The sequence below is a fragment of the Chiloscyllium punctatum genome, chromosome 12 (assembly GCF_047496795.1).
Source record: "Chiloscyllium punctatum isolate Juve2018m chromosome 12, sChiPun1.3, whole genome shotgun sequence".
Taxonomy (NCBI): domain Eukaryota; kingdom Metazoa; phylum Chordata; class Chondrichthyes; order Orectolobiformes; family Hemiscylliidae; genus Chiloscyllium; species Chiloscyllium punctatum.
In genome coordinates, this window is record NC_092750.1 from 12,073,689 (window position 1) to 12,099,143 (window position 25,455).

General features: G+C 43.6%; 1 protein-coding gene across 5 annotated transcripts in view; it reads right to left on the reverse strand.

Annotated features, from left to right (window-relative positions):
* hemk1 (HemK methyltransferase family member 1) overlaps positions 1 to 23,462 on the reverse strand; it is a 137,284-nt gene extending 113,822 nt beyond the window's left edge. For 3 of the 5 annotated variants that reach the window (XM_072581850.1, XM_072581849.1, XM_072581846.1), the window contains exons 1-4: positions 22,604 to 22,682; positions 19,086 to 19,612; positions 9,841 to 9,932; positions 8,707 to 8,800 (exon numbers count right to left, since the gene is read on the reverse strand). In XM_072581850.1, coding sequence (XP_072437951.1) covers positions 8,707 to 8,800; positions 9,841 to 9,932; positions 19,086 to 19,358 — 459 coding nt within the window. In that variant the 5' untranslated portion in view covers positions 19,359 to 19,612; positions 22,604 to 22,682. Of the gene's footprint in view, positions 1 to 8,706; positions 8,801 to 9,840; positions 9,933 to 19,085; positions 19,613 to 21,115; positions 21,246 to 22,603; positions 22,683 to 23,379 lie in introns of those variants that run through there. The other 2 variants (XM_072581847.1, XM_072581848.1) reach the window with 2 other exon arrangements.
* Positions 23,463 to 25,455: the final 1,993 nt, after the last annotated feature.

Below are 25,455 nucleotides of genomic sequence, written 5' to 3' on the forward strand. Positions count from 1 at the left end.
GAGTCAGCATAGCTTTGTGTGAGAGAAATTGTGTCTCATAAACTTGATTTGAGTTTTTTGAGGAATGTTTAATGACAGCAGATTAGTAAACATTGTCTACATGGACCTTAGTAAAGCCTCTGACAAGTTTCCATATGGTGGGCAAATTAGTAAAGTGAGATCACATGGGATTCAGGGACAGCTTGCCAATTGGATACAAAATTGGCTTGATGGTTAGAGACAGAAGGTGGTGGTGGAGGGTTTTGTTTTGGACTGGAGACCTGTGACCAGTGGTGTTCCACAGGGATTGTTACTGCATCCACTTTGTTGCTTGACATTATATAAACAATCTGGAACAGAAATTAGGAGACATGGCTGGCAAGCTTGTGGATGACACCAAAATTGGTGGTATAGTAGACAGTGAAGAAGTCTGTCTAAGATTCCCAAGAGATCTTGATCAATTGGGTCAATCGGTTGATAAAGTGACTGATGAAGTTTAATTTGAGTGAATTTGAGATATTGCATTTTGGTAAAACAAACAAGGGTAGACCTTATACAGTTAATGGTAGACCCTGGGTAGTGTAGTAAAACAGAAAGACCCAGGGATTTGCATGCGATGTAGACAGGGTGGTTTATGAAGGTGTTCAGCACACTTGACTTCTTCGTTCTGACCTCTGAGTACAGGAGTTGGAATGTCATGGTGTGGTTGTACAGCACGTTGCTGAGGCCTCTTCTGAGTACTGGGTACAGTTCTGGTCGCCCTGCTATAGGAAGGATATTAATAAATTGGAGAGGGTTCAGAAATGTTTACAAGCATGGCACCTGGAATGGAAAGTTTGTATTATAAAGATACTCTGGCACGTTTTTCACAGGAAGGTAGGACGTTGAGGGTGACCTTATAAATCTTTTAAAAAATCATGATGGGCATAGGTAAGAATAGCAAGGGTCTTTTATCTAGGGTGGGGCAGATCAAAACTAGAGGGCACACTTGTAAGGTAAGAGGAGAAAGATTTAGCATGGACAAACGGCAATGTTTTTACACAGAGAGTTGGTTTGTTGGTAGAAAACTGCCAGAGGAAGTGACGGATGCAGATACAGTTACAATATTTGAAAGACATTTGGTTAAGTGCAAGTACTGATCCCTGTGGAACACCACTGGTCACAGGTCTCCAGTCCAAAACAAAACCCTCCACCACCACCTTCTGTCTCTAACCGTCAAGCCAATTTTGAACAGGAAAGGTTTGGAGGGATATGGGCCAAATGCTGGCAAGTGGGACGAGTTTGGTTTGGGAATATGGTTGGCGTGGATGAGTTGAACAAAAAGGTCTGTTTCCGTTCTGTATAATTCTACATTGTGGTAAGGGCTTTGAAACAGAGAAACAGCATTAGTGTTTTAACAGCACTGGACAATGAGTCTTTGGGGCTGTGGAGTGGGACGAGAGTTCAGAAGAATAAACTATTCCTAACTAAATGGCCTGGAAGTGGAAAAGTGAGCTCAAGCTACTCATTAGAGGCTTTCCATGTGGTTTTGTACTTAAGTAGCTAGTTTAATATTGAATCTGAAATCTGAGTAAATCAAAAAGGAAAATTTGCCGAGACCAAACATTGCAACTACAGAAGGTTGCTATTGTAGGTTTCCAAGCAAACATCCTTCACCCAATGTTCTTCAACTCCTTCATCAATGGGCTTTGCTTTTCTGATAAGGACAGAATGGAGCCATTTATGGTTGATTCCAGAGTGTCAGATTTCCTTCACTATTCCCACAATAGTATAGCAACGTAGGTCAGAACCTTGATGTTACAATTGGTAGAGAGCATTTTGCTGATGCCTCACTTACAGGGTTGTAGTTCCATGCTCCATTCCAGAGTCTGGAGTAAGACTGGGAATTCACTGCAGTACAAGGGGATTGCTACATCATCAGAGATGTTGTATTTCAGAAGATCTCAATGCTATTTCAAAGAAGAACAGGTGATATATCCTCATTGTCTTGGCCAATATTTATCCCAAAAATCACTAAAATAACTTGTCTGTTTGTTATAAAATTGCTACCTGAGGAAGCCTGTTGTGTGCAAAGTGGACACTGTGTTTCCCTACCATATACCAGTGCTCATAATTCAAAAGGAAATCATTAGCTATAAATGACGTAGGGATGTTCTAAGATTGTGAGAGGCATAATTATAAACAGAAGTTTCGTCTTTTCTTCCTATAGACCAAAAACATACTGCACTTCAAAATAAATCACTGTCTGTGAGATATATCCAAGACCCTTTTCAGGGTTGGTGCTTTACAAATGTTGTTTCTGATTAACATTTTTGAGCAGTCAACAATAATGCTTTGCTGATGACACTGAGAAGCAGCTTATGTTGCAGAGGTGGGTGTAGAAAGACCACATCTTTCCTCACATAGCAGCAGGAAACTCAAACCTTCTTGCAGCAATAAGAACAAACACATGCAAGTCTACCATTAGCTCTTTGCTGAATCACGAGATGGGGAATGCCCCATCGCTGCCCCTTCAGTTTCCTCTGGAAACAAAGCATCTCTATTCACAAGAAAAGGCAACAGGCACTGTTATCTAATTATCCAGTGATAGTTCTGCCTTCTGGCAATGTACAGAGGGCTTTGAGAAGGAAACTTGACGAGCAAACTTACTGAGAAATCTGTGGTTTTATTCCTTCAATGCCATGATTATAGTGGAACAGACAATTTACAATAAGGGACAAAATAGAAATGGGAGCCTTTGTATAAATCACAATGTGGCTGAGTAAATTAAACTTATCCATCGTACAAACAGGATCTATGTAAATGTGCTGAAACACTAAAGCACAATCACAATTGATCAATCTGTAGTGGAGAAAGTGAGGACTGCAGATGCTGGAGATCAGAGCTGAAAATGTGTTGCTGGAAAAGCGCAGCAGGTCAGGCAGCATCCAAGGAACTGGAGAATCGACGTTTCGGGCATCAGCCCTTCTTCAGGAATGAGGAAAGTGTGTCCAGCAGGCTAAGATAAAAGGTAGGGAGGAGGGGCTTGGGGGAGGGGCGTTGGAAATGCGATAGGTGGAAGGAGGTCAAGGTGAGGGTGATAGGCCGGAGTGGGGTGGGGGCAGAGAGGTCAGGAAGAAGATTGCAGGTTAGGAAGGCGGTGCTGAGTTCGAGGGATTTGACTGAGACAGGGTGGGGGGAGGGGAAATGAGGAAACTGGAGAAATCTGAGTTCATCCCTTGTGGTTGGAGGGTTCCTAGGCGGAAGATGAGGCGCTCTTCCTCCAACCGTCGTGTTGCTATGGTCTGGCGATGGAGGAGTCCAAGGACCTGTATGTCCTTGGTGGAGTGGGAGGGGGAGTTGAAGTGTTGAGCCATGGGGTGGTTGGGTTGGTTGGTCCGGGTGTCCCAGAGGTGTTCTCTGAAACGTTCCGCACTTTAGTGGTCCTATCTCTACTTTAATGATTCATAACATCCAAAGAACTTGCAAATAAACATCAATAGACAAGTTGAAATGGATATGGTTATCTGTCAGAAATTAATTTTGTCTTTATTTTTGAAGAATAATTGTTTAAACTTTTATTTAAAGCACTGTCCACAGCATAACGAAGATGTTTTGAAGTGGCTCCGAGTCTCTCAGGACCCAAAATCGTTAATTGAACTTGCAACCATGACATGGCTTAGATTTTTAAAAAATTTGATTGGAGGAAACTGTGAAATGGAATGGTCAGCTCATTCATTCCAGTTTAACCAATGATGGAAAACATTATGTACTAAACAAGTATGCAAAATTAAAACCATGAATCAACTGTATTGTTCGTTAATCAAAATACAAAAACAAAGTTATTCAATGTACTTATAAAACTTATTATAGTATGAAGACACATTGTGAATAATATCCCATGACACTATACACCAACTTGAAGAATATGGTGTCTCTATGCTGTTGCTTCTCATTGCAATGCCTCTGACCTGTTTCAGTCATATTCGCTTTCTGTCTGCTACTCTCTTCTTAACCCCTTCTTGCTAACTTACTCTGTTCTCTTTCGCTTCTTTTTCTGTCTTTTCACTCTGTCTTTCTGTGTTGGAGGTAGTGACGGTCACTCAATTTTTCCTGTTGGCATTAGTTGGAAAATGAGCCAGCAGGCACTATTCCATTTTCCAGCATTTGGACCATAGCTTATGGCACTTCAGGCTCATATCCAGACATATTTTCATTGGGTTAAGGTTTCTGCCTCCACTAGCCTTTCAGGCAGTGAATTCCAGACCCTTAAACACCCTCAGAGAAAATATCGTCCCTTATCTCCTCTCTCAGCCTTCTACCAAGCACTTTAATTTTTCACTGCTTGGTCACTGATCTCTTTGCTGTGGTAAATCATGGTGTCTACTCAATTCAGGACTCTCACAACTTTGTACATCTCAACCAAATACTCCCATCAACCTCTACTTCAAGGAGAACAAGCCCAGCCAATCCAATCTTTCCTCACAGCTGTTTTTTTCTAGTCCTGATCATAACTGTGTAAATCAGTTCTGTACCCTCTCGATTGCAATTATGGATATTTTATAAATCATGTCATGACACATCTCTGAAGCAGGTAAGTTTTGCACCTGGGCCTCCCAACCAGGTAATGACACTAATACTTCTCCACAAGAGTCCTTCCAGTACATTTAATAACTGTTTTCATCAACCTGTTTGAACATGCTGTGACAGATCTGCAGGACAGTTTCTCAAGAATATAATTTATTCATAAAATGTATCTGTAACTACCTTCAACAAGTCCTAAAACAGTTCTTTGCAACGAAAAAGCAAACTACATTTTGGAATTTGGCATTCCTCAGAGCTGCAATTGCAACACAAAGACATTTTCTATTCATTTGAGACAGTGAGAGTATACTATTAACTGAGTCAAAGCTCACAACAAAATGAGTACTGAGAGTTATCATAGCATCATATCAGTGTAGGTAGATTGATGATCAGATGCTGCTTAAAGCTCAATGGTTCCTAGGCCACCAAATGATTCCTTCTTCAAGATTCTGGAGCCTGAACTAAGAGCTCTTTTAAAAACAAGTGTGTCTCAAGTCTGAAGTTGCAAGGCAAAAAACATGCAGATCTGAAGGTGAAAGAGTGCTGCAAAGACCGAATCCAGCATGTTCGAAATAACTTTACACTTGTAATAACACGTAAATGAAAATCATCAACTGAGATACAGAATGTGATTTGCTTAGAAACATGGATGGACAGATATAATTTGAATAATAGACATTCACGGACAAAACTGTCCATCTATAATATGAAATAATGCTGTGATTTAAACTTAATGTGCTAACTCAGCCATCTGGTGGACACTAAGGGTAGCACAGAAAAGTCATAACAGAATGAATAAAACAGTGCATTCCAAGTGTTTTTCTACTGTGACCTATCATTAATGTTTGAAAATAGGTGCAATCTCAGAGTAAGGATGGGCTGTTGCTCTGTTGGAAAGGTACCAATGGTTTTGTCCACACTGTTTTGAAGACTCTTACGGAGCCTCAGAGTCAAGTGGTGTGTGGAAGGCAATGAAGTATGAGCTTCAATCCCAAGAATGTCCTGTCATTTTTCCAATGTTTATTCAAACTACATCCTTCATAACAAGCACATCAACGGAATTTCCCAACTTTAGAGAAAGAACAATGTTATCCTTACCTGATCTGGCCTATATGTGACTCTAGCCCTTCAGCAATGTCCTTGACTCTGAACTGCACTCTGAAATGGTCCAGGAAGCCTTGTAGTTCAAGGGCAAATAAGGATGGGTAACAAATGCTGACCTTGTCAATGACATCCACAAGAATTCAAGAAAAGAGCCAGAGGCTATCCTCAACACTCAGCAATGCTGTCTCAGACTCACAATCAAATGACCACCACAGTCTATAAACCTTTGGAATAAACAAAGCCAAGCTGAGCAATGATTGGTTTTATTGTGTTGTATTCAACAAATTAAACTACCAACACATATGAATTATAGGAAAATCTAAACGTAATAAAACTGCAACTCTCAAACAAAATAAAGAACTGTGAATGCTAGAGATCTGAAACGAAGACAGAAAATACTGGAGAAACTTAGTCCTGACAGCATCTCTAGAGTTTTGGGTCCCGAGACCTTTGTCAGAATTAGTTCTCTCCAAAGATGCTACAAGATCTTCTGAGCTTTTCCAGCACTTTCTGTCTTTGTTTCTAATTGTAACGTTTTTTGAGAATCTTGATCACAAAATCAAGGCTGAGACTCCAGGAGGGCTGCCCCACCAGAGAGGCTAGCTTTCAAACAAGGTGTTAAACTATGGCTCCACCTACTCTATCAGGTGGACATAAAAAAATCCCATGGCACTATCCAAAGAAGATTAGCAGTTTTCCCCAGTTGTCAGAGCTAGTATTTATCCCTCAGCTAAATCACTTGCAAAAATTCTTCACAAATTCCCAACCTCTCCACCTAGAAGGACTAGGTTGCCTGGGGATACCGCTTTTGTAAGTTCCTCTCCAAGCCACACACCATACTAATTTGAAACTATAATCAACATTCTTTCACTATGGCTGATCTATCAGTACAGCAGTTCAAAAAGATGGCTCACCACTACCTTCTCAAGAGACATACAGGATGGGCAATAAATACCGGCCTAACCAACAATGTCTGCATCCTGTGAATGATATATAAACTGTCAGTGGATTTCCTATACTATAACATCAAAACTGCGTCATTACGTTGGATGCTTTTAGGTTCTGAATGATGACGACTGAAATCCAAGTCTTTCCAATCTTTCAGTCATTTGGAAAATCAATTCCAGTCCTACACATTCTGTTATAGTTTATTGCTTTAAATAGCTGGGTTCTGTTCCTGGTTGGTGTGTGCTTCAACACTACTAGGAACAAAACAACATACCAATCACTAGAAAAGAGAATAAACAGCTTCCCTGAAGTTGACCTGAACAGATTATAAATAGGAAAGATTGGACAGCATTTCAAGGATGAACGTCTCCCAAGGTTCAAATAACACTGATTAAGCGGCTCAAGAATCACAGTTCTAGTTTTGTAACGTCATCTCAGCTGCCTTGTAACACATTCCAGTCTGTAGGTAATCCAATATAAACTGAGTCACTTCCAACGCAGCTGAAAAGTGTGACTATCTACCAGCAGATTTCCAGTGGAAGTGCTCATCTTACAAGAAGATTCTGTATGGAAGATTCTTTGATACATGTTAAGTCAGGTTCCTGTGTTGCAGCAAACAAGGACATTGCTGATCATTTAGGCCAGATCAGGTAGGGATAGCATTGTTCTATCCAGTCTAACAAGACCAGTGATCAGCCTCACTGCATAGCAAAATGAGTGGAACCACAGCTCAGGCAAGGCAAGGCTTAAGGAGGTTCTCAAGACCATGCAGGTGTGGCAAAGTGAACAGTGGCTGGGGGAACAGAGAACAAAGAAAATTTACAGCCCAGGAACAGGCCCTTTGCCCCTCCAAGCCTGAGCCGCTCCAAATCTACTGTCGAAACCACTCAATTCCTAAGCATCTGTAACCCTCTGCTCCCCACCTACTCATGCATCTGTCCAGACGTATCTTAAATGTATTTACTGTGCCTGCCTCTACCAATTGTTCATATTTTAAAAAATTAATAGATCTAGATAAGCCCTCTGGGTGGGAATGGGAGAAACATGAGTCAGGACAGTTTCTGGACTGCAAACCCATTTGAGGTGGGTGGGTGGGGGCAGTGGTGGCAGTCAATTGTTGGGATTTTAGAGCCATTGAGGCGTGCAGCATGGAAACAGACCTTTTGGTCCAACTTATCAATGCTGACCAGAAATTCCTAGTCCTATCTTCATGAAGGAAACTCCTAAATGGGGTGGAGATTCATGTTCTGTTCAACTGAGGAAGGTGGCAGCAAGAAGGAAAGCAGAGCAGGCTACGATGACAGGCGGATAACAAGGAAGATGTTTCACCAGGGAAGCATCCTCTTAACCATGTATTCAAACTTTATAATTTAAAAATCTTTCTTGCAACCAAGCCATCCTGGAGGCGGCAGTGGTACGTGTCTACGGAAAAGATATAATTGCTCTCATAGTTAAGCCAGGAAGACCAGCTTCTGTGTCTGACTGGAGTATTTCTACCACTGCAACCACTCCTCTCCCCAGCCTGCTGCTGAGTACCTGCCTTCAGACACTTAAACTGCCCCTAAGAGTATAGGAAATTTGAGGCTGTCTACGAAATTGCAAAGTCAGAAGTCACACTCCAGGTTAGTGTCCAACAGTTTTATTTCAAATCACAAGCTTTCAGAGTACTGCCACTTTGTCAGGTATGGTGTGACTTCTGACTTTGTCCAACCAGTCCAACGCCAGCATCTTCCATTATGGCTACAAAATTACAATCAGCCACCTTTTGCTGAATTTTAAAAAGGCTTTTAAAGTGCCTAAGCAAGGTCCAATATTTTCAGGCTATAATGGTTCCCATTCCTGCACTCAAAAATTCCTGTCTATATATCAGCACTTGAGGCAAAGGAGGCCAAGAGAACAGAAGAAAAATAAATGACTCGTGGCAGAGCAGTGACAGTGAGAAGAGAAAGTCCAGTGACAACATTTTTAACTTGAGTGACATCTCACATTAAGTGCTTCAGTCCTTTGCTAAATTTATTGATATGAAAATGTAGGGTAACTCAATGAATGGAGTACAAATACACCATCATGCAAATCAATAAGGTGATTTTGTGATTGAATGCATCGGTTTACCTCGGTTTCTGGTCTGGGAATAAAAACTGGTGGCTTTATTTTCAGGGTCAGATCACAGAAGTCCCACTCCTCGATTACATACTGCACAGGCATGCTAGAAGTAAAAAAAAAGAGAACATGCTGCAAACTAAACCATTTACAAAATTGTTAAAATATTGGGCACTGCTAAGAAGAGAAATATTTTGTCGAAAACTTCCATCTTGCACTCATTAGGACAATTTGCAAGAATATTATTCAATGGAAAAATCAATATTTACACTGCATGAAAGAAGAATGTTAATTGTTTAGCAGCCATTGCCATGGAGAATGCACCAGTTAGTGATGACTGACAACTATCTATCCAGCTTCAATTAAATTTAAACAATGCAGGTTGAACCACGCATTGTCCCAAGAAGTGAATGACTGTCACCTATTGAGTTGAAACAGGTGCACTGTATGTATGTTCTGACTGCAAAGGTTAGGGTTATGTGTACTAATGTATGTAGCTTCCAGTACATGCAAGATATTCAGACTGCCTGCCTGACTGACCGTCTGAAATTGGGAGACAAAAATAGAAATTGCTGGAAAGCTTAGCAGGTCTGGCAGCATCTGTGGAGATAAATCAGAGTTAACATTTCGGGGCAAGTGACTCTTCCTCAGAACCCCTGAAACTGGACGTCAACACAATTTTGCATACTCCAGATTATCCAGTAAATGTTGTCCAATTGCAGAATCACATCTGATGTTGGACATTGTGTTGTCAGTTTGACTAAAAATGAGGAATTCCCACAGTGATCTGTGCTCAACCATAAGTGCTACCATTGTAGCTCTACTGCACCAAGGCCCTGCACAGTGAGGGTATTCTGCTTTTTCATACTGCACATGTGGACATCCTTATTACAGAAGTGCCCTCTGAAGATGTGATACAGAGTTGAGGAGCTTTCACACACTGAGGGAAATAAAACATGCTAGATGAATCCTAACGGTGGTCAGTCACTGATTATACTAAGACATTGGCTGAGCTCTTTACCGAGCCATCTGACAAATAATATAAAATTGCAGTGGACAGTGTTTAAGATGAAAATAAGTGAAAATGAATTATATGTGAAAAACATAAAAAAAGGGAGCTGTAAAAATATATTTAAAATATCGTACTGGTGTAAGCGCTTCGTACACAAATTCCAGATCATCTGCTTCTGCTCTGCAGTGAGTGGATGTGACAGGACCTCTTCTGTAAGGTTGTAAATCTGGAGGATACAGAAAAACAGTTAATAAAAAGTGAACACTGTTGTTGATTAAAAATAAATATACCTACTGTGACTGCACTGCCATGTTGATGCCAATACACTATAGAAAAATATTGCAGCTGAATGAATTCACTTCTAGATATGAAAATACATTTATAGAATTGAATAATAGAACACAGGAGACCATTCAGCTGGTCTGAGGAAAAGTCACTCGACCCGAAACATTAACTCTGATTTCTCTCCACAGATGCTGCTTGACCTGCTGAGCTTTTCCAGCTTTTTAGTTTTGTTTTTGATTTACAGCATCTGCAGTTTTTTCAGTTTTTACTTCGGCCATTCAGCTAATTGTGCCTATGGTAGCTCTTTGATAATGCCATCTAACCTGTCTCACCTTCCTGTCCTTTCCCCATAACTCAGCAAATGTTTTTCAATTTATGTGCTTATTCAAACTCCTTTTGAAAGTTGCAAATTCACTCTCTATGGAGAGGAGCTAATCAATGATGGTAAAAGAAAACTGGCCACTTGAGCAAGATCGATTTGCAGGGCTACAGGGCTAGAAGAGAGGATTGGTGTTTGTGACATTTTAAGGACATTGTTAAGGTATTTGAATGAAGGTCACTGTTTAATTTAGAATCAAGAGTAGTGACTGCTGGGTAAGAAGATGGAAGCAAATATATGTAATACTGCATTCTGTGAATAATTTATGTGAAGGATTTATGTCTGCTTTCATACTTCATAATGAGGCTTAGGAATGATTCAACATATAGAATGACTGTATGGCTAAATGGACGTATAGCATGGATGGGAAGGGCTGAATGAACTCCTTTTGAGCTAAAACGAATCAACAACTTAAGGGTCTTTCATACATCGAATTGATCCCATCAAAAGAGTGCGAGCTTTGCCCACATCTTTCACTTCCAGGTCAGACTGGTGACCATTAATGCTATAGCATTTAGTTTTGTAATTCAGGGTACCAGCAGATCAATATGATGTGTCTGGTATATGGGTGAAAGACAGTTAGCAAAGCTTTCCACTTTGGCATACTAGTTTATTTCTCATTTTCAACCTCCACTGCTGACTAGCTACATTTTGAAAAAGAGAATTAAACGTACACATCTCTCCAACAGTATACTGTTTGCCCATAAGACAGTTCACAGCCTTGTTTTCTCATGGTGGCACAAAGATAATGTGCAGGCCTAATGACATGTAGTCATGCCCTGGATTCACAAATTTATTTCTCAGGTTTGAGCAAATAGCTCAGAAGAGGTGAAGACTAAGGGAGTAAATGCTGAGGAAAAAGAAACTATAATGTAATTGAAAGATAGACTGATGTGTAAATAGGTCATTTTTCCTGCAACTCTTGTAACAGAATGCACTGATTTGTATGCCTTGGGATGCACTTAGGGAGGCCAAGAGGGTGGACACCCTGCTATTTGGCAAGTTCGGGATTGTCATATACCGCACCCTGGAAAGGAAGTAACAAAGAGGATTGATGAAGGCAGAGTGGTAGATGTGATCTATATGGACTTCAGTAAGGCGTTCAACAAGGTTCCCCATGGGAGACTGATTAGCAAGGTTAGATCTCATGGAATACAGGGAGAACTAGCCATTTGGATACAGAACTGGCTCAAAGGTAGAAGACAGAGGGTGGTGGAAGAGGGTTGTTTTACAGACAGGAGGCCTGTGACCAGTGGAGTACCACAAGGATCGGTGCGAGGTCCTCTACTTTTTGTCATTTACATAAATGATTTGGATGCGAGCATAAAAGGTACAGTTAGTAAGTTTGCAGATGATACCAAACTTGGAGGTGGAGTGGACAGTGAAGAGGGTGACCTCAGATTACAACAGGATCTTGACCAAATGGGCCAATGGGCTGAGAAGTGACAGATGGAGTTTAATTCAGTTAAATGCAAGGTGTTGCATTTTGGGAAAGCAAATCTTAACAGGACTTATACACTTAATGATAAGGTCCTAGGGAATGTTGCTGAACAAAGAGACATTGGAGTGCAGGTTCATAGCTCCTTGAAAGTGGAGTCGCAGTTAGATAGGATAGTGAAGAAGGCGTTTGGTATGCTTTCGTTTATTCATCAGAGTATTGAGTACAGGAGTTGGGAGGTCATGTTGTGGCTGTACAGGATATTGGTTAGGCCACTGTTGGAATATTGCGTGCAATTCTGGTCTCCTTCCTATTGGAAAGATGTTGTGAAACCTGAAAAGGTTCAGAAAAAAATTACAAGGTTTTTGCCAGGGTTGGAGGATTTGAGCTATAAGGAGAGGCTGAAGAGGCTGGGGCTGTTTTCCCTGGAGTGTCAGAGGCTGAGGGATAACATTATAGAGAGTTACAAACTTATGAGGGGCATGGATAGGATAAATAGACAAAGTCTTTTCCCTGGGGTTGGGGGGTCCAGAACTAGAGGGCATAGGTTTAGGGTGAGAGGGGAAAGATATAAAAGAGACCTAAGGGGCAACTTTTTCACACAGAGGGTGATGTGTGTATGGAATGAGCTGCCAGAGGAAGTGGTGGAGGCTGGTACAATTGGAACATTTAAGAGGCATTTGGATGGGTATTTGAATAGGAAGGATTTGGTGGGATATGGGCCGGGTGCTGGCAGGTGGGACTGGATTGGATTGGGATATCTGGTTGGCACAGACGGGTTGGACTGAAGGGTCTGTTTCCATGCTGTACACCTCTATGACTCTAAGTAAAACAACAATTACAAACGAAAACCCCAATTTGACTGGCATAAAGAAGTGATGCAACAGGCTGTCTCCAATAGCAGGAGAAACACTGTGTTGAAGTGATCATCCAGCACTACTTCCAGTAAGATAGTTTCTGCAACTGAGATGCTATCCCATCAAGGTACATCTGCTACATGAGTAATCGAAGCATTTAAGAGTTAGGTTCATCAAATGGACAGAATGCATCACTCCAATCAAAGACACAGCAAGAAAATAAATGAAAAGAAGGAAGATGACAACTCTTCATTGGCAAGTGGAACATGAAGGTTGAATGCGCACAGCATTGACAGACAACTTTCAACTGGTTGATAATGAGTACAAAACAGCTGTGATCAACATCGAACCTGATACTCTGAACATCAAGACACCAACCCACACTGCAGAACAAGCAGAGTGAGAGCAGATGACTGAAATAAAAACACATTCATCTGGCAGGGAAACAGTTCAAAGGAGACACATGAGAAAGGTGCAAGTTTTTCTGTGGGAAAGCTCTTAAAAATAGCACACCCTACAAATGGTTCAGACTGTGTTCATTCACTTCTCAATTTGAGCAAAGCCAGTTAACTTCACATTCTTTTGTCCAGAAAAAGACTCATACTAGACTTGAAATCTTTACTGTTTTTCTCTCCAAATCATGCCAGACCTACTGCGCTTTTCCAGCTTTTTCTTTGTTTGTTCTAGTTAACTTTATGGTTATCGACAAGCCAATGCAGTGCTCCATTACCGAAAGAAAATACCAATTCCATGAAGAGAGTGACACCTCAATCTGCAGAATCCTTAAGGCATAACATCTTTATTGACTGAACAATTACAGTCTTATGTGACATGGATTTCCTGCCTTGGGCATCATTACCAGGGAAAGGTAAATGAGAATGTACAGCCACTAACGCTTTTCTACAAGCGTAAACCTTAGATAATGGACACCTTCTATTAGAAGGAATCATGCCACAAGATGTCTGAGAAATATCCAAGATCAGGGCATTGGCACCTGCTAGACCTGATCATCAGATGTGACTCACTGAATAGAATTCTCAACACAAGTAGGTGCTACAGATCTCACTGTAATATAGATCACTTCCTGGCTGGCACCAAGGTGCGCATGCAATACTTGAAGATTGTTATTCAAAGAATCTTATATCAACATCAATCATAGTGCCCACCCATATAAAACTAATCATTTTTGACAACTGAACTGGCACCCTCCAGCATTCCACATGGAATGCAAAATCCAAATGTAACATCGTCCAAGATACTAATCACAATGCCACATTCACAACATATGGAAGGTAGGAGCAGAAAATGCAGACTCTTATGAGGCTAACATCACTATGAAGGAACTTGTGATTAAAACCAATTTGCTCACCTTAATTAAATGAGATGTATGAGCAAGGAGACTGTAAGTGGGCTAAGGGTTGCGTACACAGAACACATCAGATGGCCTCCTTCTTTAGAATCCACCACAGGACACATCAGATGGCCTCCTTCTTTAGAGACCGCAAATTCCCTTCCCACGTGGTTAAAGATGCCCTCCAACGCATCTCGTCTACATCCCGCACCTCTGCCCTCAGACCCCACCCCTCCAACCATAACAAGGACAGAACACTCCTGGTGCTCACCTTCCACCCTACCAACCTTCGCATAAACCAAATCACCCGCCGACATTTCCGCCACCTCCAAACAGACCCCACTACCAGGGATATATATCCCTCCCCACCTTCCGCAAAGACCATTCCCTCCGCGACTACCTGGTCAGGTCCACGCCCCCAAACAACCCACCCTCCAATCCTGGCACTTTCCCCTGCCACCGCAGGAACTGTAAAACCTGCGCCCACACCTCCTCCCTCACCTCTATCCAAGGCCCTAAAGGAGCCTTCCACATCCATCAAGGTTTTACTTGCACATCCACTAATATCATTTATTGTATCCGTTGCTCCCGATGCGGTCTCCTCTACATTGGGGAGACTGAGCGCCTCCTAGCAGAGCACTTTAGGGAACATCTCCGAGACACCCGCACCAATCAACCACACCGCCCCGTGGCCCAACATTTCAACTCCCCCTCCCACTCTGCCGAGGACATGGAGGTCCTGGGCTTCCTTCACCGCCGCTCCCTCACCACCAGACGCCTGGAGGAAGAACGCCTCATCTTCTGCCTCGGAACACTTCAACCCCAGGGCATCAATGTGGACTTCAACAGTTTCCTCATTTCCCCTTCCCCCACCTCACCCTAGTTCCAAACTTCCAGCTCAGTAACTGTCCCCATAACTTGTCCGGATTTGTCCTACCTGCCTATCTCCTTTTCCACTTATCCACTCCACCCTCTCCTCCCTGACCTATCACCTTCATCCCCTCCCCCACTCACCCATTGTACTCTATGCTATTTTCTCCCCACCCCCACCCTCCTCTAGCTTATCTCTCCACGCTTCAGGCTCACTGCCTTTATTTATGATGAAAGGCTTTTGCCCGAAACGTCGATTTCGAAGCTACTTGGATGCTGCCTGAACTGCTGTGCTCTTCCAGCACCACTAATCCAGAATCTGGTTTCCAGCATCTGCAGTCATTGTTTTTACCTAAGGGTTGCGTAAAGTCCAACAGACTGCTAGGAGGTAGGCTGATGACCATGCTCACAAGTTTTGCCAGAATATCCAGAACTCATTCAACACAAGGGATGCCAGAAGTATGTAACATCAAAAGTCCACAGGGCTCATTATCAAAGAAAGTAGCTCCACTGAAAAAGAGTGGCTGAATAAAAAGGTCAAGATCACTATGACTACAAAAACAGTTGAAAGGTGAGTGGAACACAATCCTGAGCTGTATGTCAAGGAAAATGCAGTCACTGAGGAAGTTCCAGACACCACAGAAAACCCATCTCACACGGCAGAGCTGGTTGAAGAATCCACAGGGAAGGAGCTTAGCAAAGATACTAACTCATCTGCCATGGGCAATACACCACAATAACTCATCCAGCATTGGAAACAGTAACATCTGCATGGATATCTGAAGCCCTGCTGAAAGAGGGCACTGTCCCAAGAATATTTATTTGTGCTTAGGATGTGGTATGGAGTAGAATTCCTACAGTGCAGAAAGAGGCCATTTGATTCATCAAGTCTGCACCAACCTCCAAAGAGCACCCTATCCAGATCCAGCCCCGATCCCGTAACCCTACATTTACCATGGTTAATCCACCTAGCCTGCATACCCTGACACGACAGGGCAACCCACACAACCTGCACCATCTTTAGACTGTGGGAGGAAACTGGAGCACCTGACGGAAACCCACACGGATGCAGGGAGAACCTGCAAACTCCAGACCAACAGTCAACTAAGGCTGGAATCAAACCTGGGTCTTTGGTGCTGTGAGGCAGCAGTGCTAATCACTAAGCCACCTTGTCACCCAGACAGGAGTTAGCTCAGTATAACCTATGCGAAAGCACTTGGTTGTGGTGAAAAAACTTGAAATATAAAAGAAAAATCATTAGGTAATTATGAGGGGCATTTTTGGGAAAAAGCAAGGATAATAAAAAATAGTAGCGAGTTTTGAGAAGATTTGTAGCTCAGGTTGAAGGTCTGGATGTAGGTTTGCTCGCTGAGCTGGAAGGTTCATTTCCAGACGTTTCGACCCTACTAGGTAACATCTTCAGTGGGCTGCCGGGCAAAGCACTGCTGCTGATTCCTGCTTTCTCTTTACATGGTTGGTTTCTAACACATTGAGTTAGACCCCATCTACCACCCCTGAGAAAAAGAACAGGAAATGACATAACCAACCCAGAGAGGTTACCTAGTGGGGTGACGAAACGTCTGGAAATGAACCTTCCAGTTCAGCAAGCAAACCTACATCCATAAACAGATAATGTCTGAAGCTGATGTTTCTCTTTAGGAGGAACAAGTTATTAAACAAATATGTTTCAGAATCTAGCCCAATATTACATAGAAATTACAAGAAAGTTGTTGGGTAGAAAATGTTTGCAGTACTTGTCTATTCTTCCATTCATTCAGCCAGTACATGAATTACTCCAATTTGTAAGATGCCTGAACAACTTTAGAGCTGGTTTTCCTATTTAGAGCTCTGCAGATAAATATCCAGCAGCATACAATAACTTCAGCAGATCCATTCCAATGTGAAATCCCAGCCCATTCAACATGTACACTACATCCTCAGTTGCCATATCTCCAGATGCAGCTTGTGCATAAGGCTAACCACCTCAGCCAGCTATTGATGAGCCCATTGCTGAGGTTCCTATCTGTAATGCTGCAAAGATTTGACAAGATGTTGTGTGAGTTGCTTTCATTGCCTCATTCCTTACTGCCCTGAAAAAGCTGGTGTTATTTTCATGAACTACATTCGCTGCCACAGTATTTAGATGGCTGGCCCAGTTGGAATGGGCAATAAATGCTGGTCTAGCCAGCCAAGCCCACATGCCATGACGGAATTTTAAAATATTGTTGCTGGTCAACTGTATCCCAAGGATGTTGACAGTGAGGGACTCATCAATGGTAATACCACTGCATGTCAATGGGTGTAGGTTAAATTTTCTTCTTTGAGATGGTACTTGTCTGGCAGGTGTATAACATTACTTGTGTGATGGAAAGACAATGATCCTGTTGAATGGCAATTGCTGTCATTGTAACAATTATTGCATTGTTCTTGTCAGATTGCAAATTCTGAATGAACACTTTTATCCTGAATCCTAGTGTGGTTTCAGAAGTGGAGGCTCTACAATTGGTATGATGTTCTCGGTCCATTGGCTGCTGGAGAAATATTATGATGGAGATAGCAAAGTTTGGTTTTCAGAAGTTGCTGCCACACATGAATCTTGAAGGACCACGCAGAAGGAAATAAAGTTAGAGGGAACATAACAGTGAAGCACATGAGCAGAAGTAGTCTATTTCAGCTCATGTAGAAAACTGGCTGCCTGCCGAAACAGCTCAAAGTAATATTCTCTTTCTGTGATGGATGAGGTCAGCTAAGGTAGAGCACAACGGAATCTATACTGGGGTCAAACAATAGTATATTGTGGCACCAAGAATCTTGGGCATATTTTTCTCCTCTGCTCCATTTGCTTTCACCTAATCTACAGAGGACAAGATACAAACTAGAACTGATGGAAACATAGAGGTAAAAACAATGACTGCAGATGCTGGAAACCAGATTCTGGATTAGTGGTGCTGGAAGAGCATAGCAGTTCAGGCAGCATCCAAGTAGCTTCGAAATCGATGTTTGGCCCGAAATGTCGATTTTGAAGCTACTTGGATGCTGCCTGAACTGATGGAAACATATTCAGCCTTGCTGGTCTGAGATCCAAGGCAAATGCCCATCAAGTCCTCATCACAGAGCTGCTATATGTTGACAATGCTGCTCTAAGGTCCCTTGCTGAGGAACAGCTATATAGCAGCAAATTAAGTCTCTCACAAATGTAAAATATTTGGTTTGACCATCAGCAGCAGGAAGGCGAGCATCACAGCCCAAGATGTTGTCATATCGCCATCTATTGGCATTGACACTATGATGCTGGTGCTTGTTGACAGCATATACCTAGACCCCATGATCATCACCATAAAAATTAGCATGTATGTACAACAAGTAATAGGAAGGCAAATGGAATGTTGGCCTTTGTTGCAAAATGGATGGAGGATAAATGCAGGGAAGTCTTAATGTTACAGTGCAAGGATATTGGTGAGACTGTACGTGGAGTTGGAATTTTGGTCTCCTTAATTTTAAGGTATATACTTGCATTGGAAACAATTCAGAAAAGTCTCACTCAATGGATTCTTAGGATGAAGGAACTGCATTTTGAAGGCTGAACATGTTGGGTTGATACTCATTCGAGTTCAAAAGAATTTAGAAGTGATTTTATTGAAACATAAAAGATTCTGAGGGGGCATAACAAGGAAATGTTGAGAGGATGTCTCTTCAGTGAAGGAATCGTAGAACTGTGGGGCATAGTTTAAAAATAAGAACTTTCCATTTAAAGTAGAGAATGAGAAGGAATTTCTTCGCTGGAATTTTCTTTCCAGCTAATCATTGAACATTTTTGAATTTTTTGATCAAGAAGGGAGTCAAAGATTATGGGGAGGATGCAGGGAAGTAGTGTTAACACCATAATCAGAGCAAGCAAGATATTACTGAATAGCATAGCAAACTCAAATTCAACCTCAAGGGCTGAATGACTTACTCCTGTTCCTGTGTCAATTGATCTAACAGCTAAATCGGATGGTGGAACAGACTCCAAGGAGCTGCATAGCTTACATGTTCTAACATTCCCTCAACATCCAGCACCTTTTTATGGGTCACCTTCATGTTCTTTTCATTTTCTTCAACTCCTCAACATGCATCTTATACCTCGTCCCTTTAAGGCATTTTAACAGACATAAATCTCTACATTACCTAATCCAGAGCTGAACTGCTTGATACTTAACTGTTTTTCCTCCAAGCACGTGAGATATTATGTGTTCACTTGATTGCTGTGGCTCTGATACTCCATTCTGTTCAAATACCTTTTGCCAATGGGTCACACAGTTAAATCCCGTAATTTTGTCATGTATAAATCGACAAGGATTTCTGGGAAGAGCATTTAGAAAAGAGACAGCCCCACAAAATATTGTGTCTTCACTTTGACAATAACAATGTGGTTTTATTCTGAAACGTGATGTCAAGCACACACGACAAGCTGAGAACATCTTCCACCACATCTCGGCTGCCCGAGGTCCTCCTTAATGCTCCCCACAGTCCTGGCTTGCTTTAAGTAGAGTCTTTTCAGCACAAATTTTCTTGAATTGTTAGTTGGGAGAATCTTAGCTTGCATGAGGAGCTCATATTTAGACCGTGGGTTTTGGTCTGCACTGTTCCTGTCATCCTTCATGTCAGTCCATTGAGTGTGGATGGAATTCGAATTATGTCTCACTGAAACCGTGTAGCTAACCAGACCAATTCAAGTGTGGAAAATCTGTGAAAAAGATATGAAGTTAGACAGATTTAACAAATTTCCCACTTTATTTTGAAAGGTATATCTAAGCAAATTTATGGTGCACTGCAAGTATCTAAAATGCTTCAGTTTTGAAGTAAGGGTCACTGGATCCAAAACCTTAACTTAGCTTACACTCAAAAGGTACTGCCAGACCTCCTGATATTCCATGTAATTTCTATTTTTGTATCTAAAATATATGGCCTTAAAGAGTGCTTCCCTTTCTTTGCGGTATACTAGAAGTTAATTGATGAAACTACAAGTTGTTGTACTACAACACGTGTTTCATTAGCGCAAATTTACTGTAAAGCGATTGACGAATTGTGGACACTGTTTTTAAAGCACAAACCTTTAAAATGTTTAAGCGCTGACTCTAAAGAACAATTTTTCTATAATGCGGGGTTGCACAAGATCACAATTATTGCATTATAGAAGAACTACCTGTAATGTGTACTAAGTAGAATAGTGACAGTCACTTATATAATTTAACACTAGTCATAGTGATTTTAAAGTGCTTCACGTTACAATATTTCGTGCTTTACCACAACTCAACATACTTGAATTTGTTTTTCATTAAACTAACATCACCATTCTCTACTCTCAAAGCTTCCAAATTCTACACAATACCTCACTTTAGACGTGACTACTCCTGGTCCTGGTAAGTGCCATTTTGTGATTGGCTAATTGAAGTATATAAGAACAGACCAATCTACATCCAACAATCTGTTCTGAAAGCTCTGCTCTGATAGCTGTTGCAATATTCATCTCAGCAGCTGAGAAAATCCACAACTTTCCAAATAAGACAATTTACAGCATTCTTTAAAATAAAATAAAATACCCCCTAAAGATTTTATTTAGGCAAACAGACCAACAGACAGATGTCAAATATCACCTCCGTTGAAACAAGAGTTAAGTATGGTGTAGTATGCTCTCTTGTGACAAAAAAAATCATAAGATCTCTGAATCCTATAGTGGGCTAAACTTAAATGTGTCAGAGACTCTAAGAAATAACCAGCTTATCTTATATGTGTTGCTGCGTGGGAAAGTTAACACCTAACAGATTAGATGGAGAGGGGGAATTTGATTCAATCTAATTCTTGAAAGTTATATTTGAAATAACTCCACATAGGCCAGTATCACATTACAAGCCAACCTTTATTTACACACGGAGAGACCTTCATACTGGTCCAGCTCTCTCAGACACAGTTCTCAGAGTGAACAGAACTTTTGACACTCAAGTTTGTATCTGTCAGCCAGGCTGCCTAATTGGATCAGATGAACAGTCACCATTGGGGAACTCATATTTTATGAGGTCCACCTGTCTGACCTTGTTACAAACACTACATTCCTTCCCTTCTGAGTCAGAGGATGTAGGCTGGTTCTTATTTTTATAGCTCCTCCTAGCACACTTTAGCACTGGGTCAGGTTCCTTCAACTCCTCCTCTGAAATGGGCAGCATGTGACACACAGTAGCTGATCTCTTACATCTGCAGCATCTCGAAGAAATTCATTTTCTTCTTCAGGCAGCAAATGCATCGAGGCAGTGACATTCGCAGTGTCCAACTCACATTCCGAGGTATCTTCAAAGTTTGACAGAGATGGAGAACATAGGTTACAGAATCTTTAGAAAGGCAGTCAAGGAGCCAGGCACATTTTACTCCCGCACCACTTGCAAGTTTGGAGTATTCATGTGGTTCACATGCTTATTCAGGACCATCGCACTTAATTGAACTTTATGTCAGTGGACCTGACGTTCCATCAAATATGCCTCTGACTAATGCAGGGCCATTCCAGTCATTCATACACCAAACCCAGTCTTGCTTAGCAGTCTTGTGACCAGCATTGGTGTTGCTGATGCCGTTTCACCCTAACCCCCTCCCCCACCCCAACGTTCTGGGAAGCTCAGACTTAATCTGGTGTGGAGTCTTCCCTGTATTAGCAATTCTGCTGGAGCTATACCAATAGCTGCATGAGGGGTGGTCTTATAGTCAAGGAGGAACCGGGACAGTTTGGCATCTCGTGAAGCTGTAGGCTGTTCCTTTAAGCATGCCTTCAAAGGTTTGGGCTGCTCTTTCTGTCAGACCATTGGATGATGGATGGTTTGGAGCTTTCCTTATATGTTGAATGCTATTCAACTTTAGGAAACAGTCAAACTGCCTGCTGGTAAATCTGTAACCAACACATATGGGAGTTTTTGCTTGCAGCTTTTCTACTGTCGTCGCTGTGTTTGAAGAATGAAGTCTGTACATGCCCAGCCACTTTGTGTGGGCATCAGCAATGATTAAGAACATTGAGCCCACAAAAGACCCTGCATAGTCAATGCGTAACCCAACCAAGGTTTACCCAGCCATTCCCACCAATGTGGGGGTACTGCTGATGGTAATTTCTGTTCTTGTTGGCACTGTACCCACCAACACAACTATGTCTGCCTCCAATCCTGACCACCAGACACCACACCAACCCCTGGGTGACCCCGATGGAGATCAGTCGGCCCTAGTCCTCGAACTCCTGGGGAAAGGGATAATAGACAATAGACAATAGATGCAGGAGTAGGCCATTCAGCCCTTCGAGCCTGCACCGCCATTCAATATGATCATGGCTGATCATTCCCAATCAGTATCCTGTTCCAGCCTTATCTCCATAACCCTTGACTCCACGATCTTTAAGAGCTCTATCCAATTCTTTCTTAAATAATGATTGTAACCAGGTGGACCTCATGGAATGTGAGCTGCCTGACTCGGGCTGTTAATCTGGTCCAATCAGGGGACCCTGACAGACAGATCTAAAGAGGAACGTTCAACTGTGAGTGAGTTGGATTAGTGTGAAGGTGTCTCCACGTGTAAATGAAGGGTGACTCTGGAGTTATTTTATGACGAGCAGAAGAGGGAAGGGTGCCGAGCTGCGAAAGATAAGGAGGAAAAAGAGGCAGAAAGTGAAGAGTAATGAGGGGAGAAGAAAGTTCTAGAATCCCACCGTTCTGTTCATCTCCAAATCCGGCTCACAAGATGGCGGCGTCCGATAAACGGCGGTTGGGCCCCACCCACCAGCGGCGCGGCCCCGCCCCATTCGAAACGCTCCCGCCCATACCCCAAAGACCCCGCCCCATTTCCCAAAGACCCCGCCCACTCCCTAACATCCACCCGCACCATTCGCCATAGCCCCGCCCACTCCCTACCACCCACTCCGCCCCATCCCCAATAGCCCCGCCCACTCCCTACCACCCACCCCCGCCCCATCCCCAATAGCCCCGCTCCTTCCCTACCACCCACCCCCGCCCCATCCCCAATAACCCCGCTCCTTCCCTACCACCCACTCCGCCCCATCCCCAATAGCCCCGCCCACTCCCTACCACCCACTCCGCCCCATCCCCAATAGCCCCGCCCACTCCCTACCACCCACTCCGCCCCATCCCCAATAGCCCCGCCCACTCCCTACCACCCACTCCGCCCCATCCCCAATAGCCCCGCCCACTCCCTACCACCCACTCCGCCCCATCCCCAATAGCCCCGCCCACTCCCTACCACCCACTCCGCCCCATCCCCAATAGCCCCGCCCTCTCCCTACCACCCACCCCCGCCCCATCCTCAGTAGCCCCGCCCTCTCCCTACCACCCACTCCGCCCCATCTCCAATAGCCCCGCCCTCTCCCTGCCACCCACCCCCGCCTCACTGAGGGCACCGCCCTTTACCCGCCCTCTTCCGCATTCCGCCCACCCACATCTCAGGGGGTTCGCACCGTTAAATACTGACCTCGTCGGGTTCGCATCTTCATTTTTTTGTCCCAGCCCCTTCAATCGCTACCTCCATTTCCGCTCCGCTCCAGAAGCTTCGATCCCGCCCCGAAAAACCTCCGCACCGCCCCCCAACATCTGCCCGCCCTCGGCCCCGCCCTCACCACCTCGGCCCCGCCCTCACCACGTTGGCTCCGCCCTCACCATGTTGGCCCCGCCCTCACCACACTCGGCCCCGCCCTCACCACACTCGGCCCCGCCCTCACCATGTTGGCCCCGCCCTCACCACACTCGGCCCCGCCCTCACCACACTCGGCCCGCCCTCACCACGTTGGCCCCACCCTCACCACCTCGGCCCCGCCCTCACCACCTTGGCCCCGCCCTCACCACCTTGGCCCCACCCCTCCACCTTTGCACCACCCCTTCGGCCCTTCCCACCCCCAGACCCCCTCAGTCCCAGTGGAGAGAGTGGTGCTGGACAAGCACAACAGGTCAGGCAGCATCTGAGGAGCAGGAGAATTCCCTGGTCAGGTCCACACCCCCCTACAACCCACCCTCCCGTCCCAGCACCCTCCCCTGCCACCGCAGGAACTGCAAAACCTGCGCCCACACCTCCTCCCTCACCTCCATCCAAAGCCCCAAAGGAGCCTTCCACATCCATCAAAGTTTTACCTGCACTTCCACACGTCATTTACTGTAACCGTTACTCCCGATGCGGTCTACTCTACTTTGGGGAGATTGGACGACTGCTCGCAGAGCGCTTCAGGGAACATCTCCGGGACACCCGCACCAACCAACTCCATCGCCTCGTGGCCAAACATTTGAACTCTACCTCTCACTCCGCCAAGGACATGTATATCCTGGGCCTCCCCCAGCCACTCCCTAACCATCCGATGTCTGGAGGAAGAATGCCTCACCTTCCACCTTGGTACCCTCCAACCACATGGCATCAAAGTGGACTTCACCAGTTTCCACATTCCCCCTCCCCCCACCTTATCACAGTTCCAACTTTCCAATTCGGCACCACCCTCATGACCTGTCCTACCCGTGTATCTTTCTTCCCACCTATCTTCTTCACTTTCCTCTCTACCTATCAACTTTACCCCCACCTCCATCTATCTATCGCACTGTCAGCTACTTTCCGCCCCAGCCCCACCCTCCTTCCTTTGTCGGTTCACTTCCGAGGCTCCTTGCCTCATTCCCGATGAAGGGCTTTTGCCCGAAATGTCGATTTGCCTGCTCCTCGGATACTGCCTGTTTGACTGTGCTTTCCCAGCACCACACCCTCAACTCCGATCTCCATCATCTGCAGTCCTCACTTCTTCTCAGTCCGTGTTCCAGCTGCATTGCTCTTCCTAGCAGCAGTGAGATGTAGCCACTCTGTTCACACATCTCACCTTGTTACTGCACCATCACTAAGATTTTCACCTGCATAACATTGCCTGACTCCACCCCTATTTGAGTCAAAAAGTGTGGAAAGGCACAGCCAGTCAGGTAGCATCCGAGGAGCAGGAGAGTCGATGTTTTGGGCATGAGCTGCCTATTTTAGCTGATTTTCTGCTGAAATGCCCTTTCCTGCCAATGTTAACACTTCACTTGACCATTTGTACCTCTGGCCACAGTCTTCCCATATTCTACTATTTGTAAATCCACCATCTTAAACACTCGCTCCCTCCAATTTCACACATTAACTTAAAATCTACTGTGGCAACTTGTCAAAGCTCTTTAGATAGCACCTTCTAAATCCTTTGTCATTTCAAAAGCACAAAGGCAGCAGTTGCATGGAAAGAGGACAACCTATAAGTTCCCCTTCAAGACATACACCATTCTGACTTGGAACAATACTGCTGTTCTTTCATTGTTACTCAGCCAAAATCCTGAAACTCCATTCCTACTGTTGTTACAATTATATAAGGCATTGGTGACACCAGCTTTGGTCTCCTTACATGAAAGAGAATGTGGTGACACTGAAAGCAGTTCAGAGGAGGTTACGTTTATCAAATTGATTCCTGAGATGAAAGGGCTGTTGTTTGAGAAGCGGTTGAATAGCTTGGGCTTGTACTTGCTGTAGTTCAGAAGAATGAGGAAGGATCTG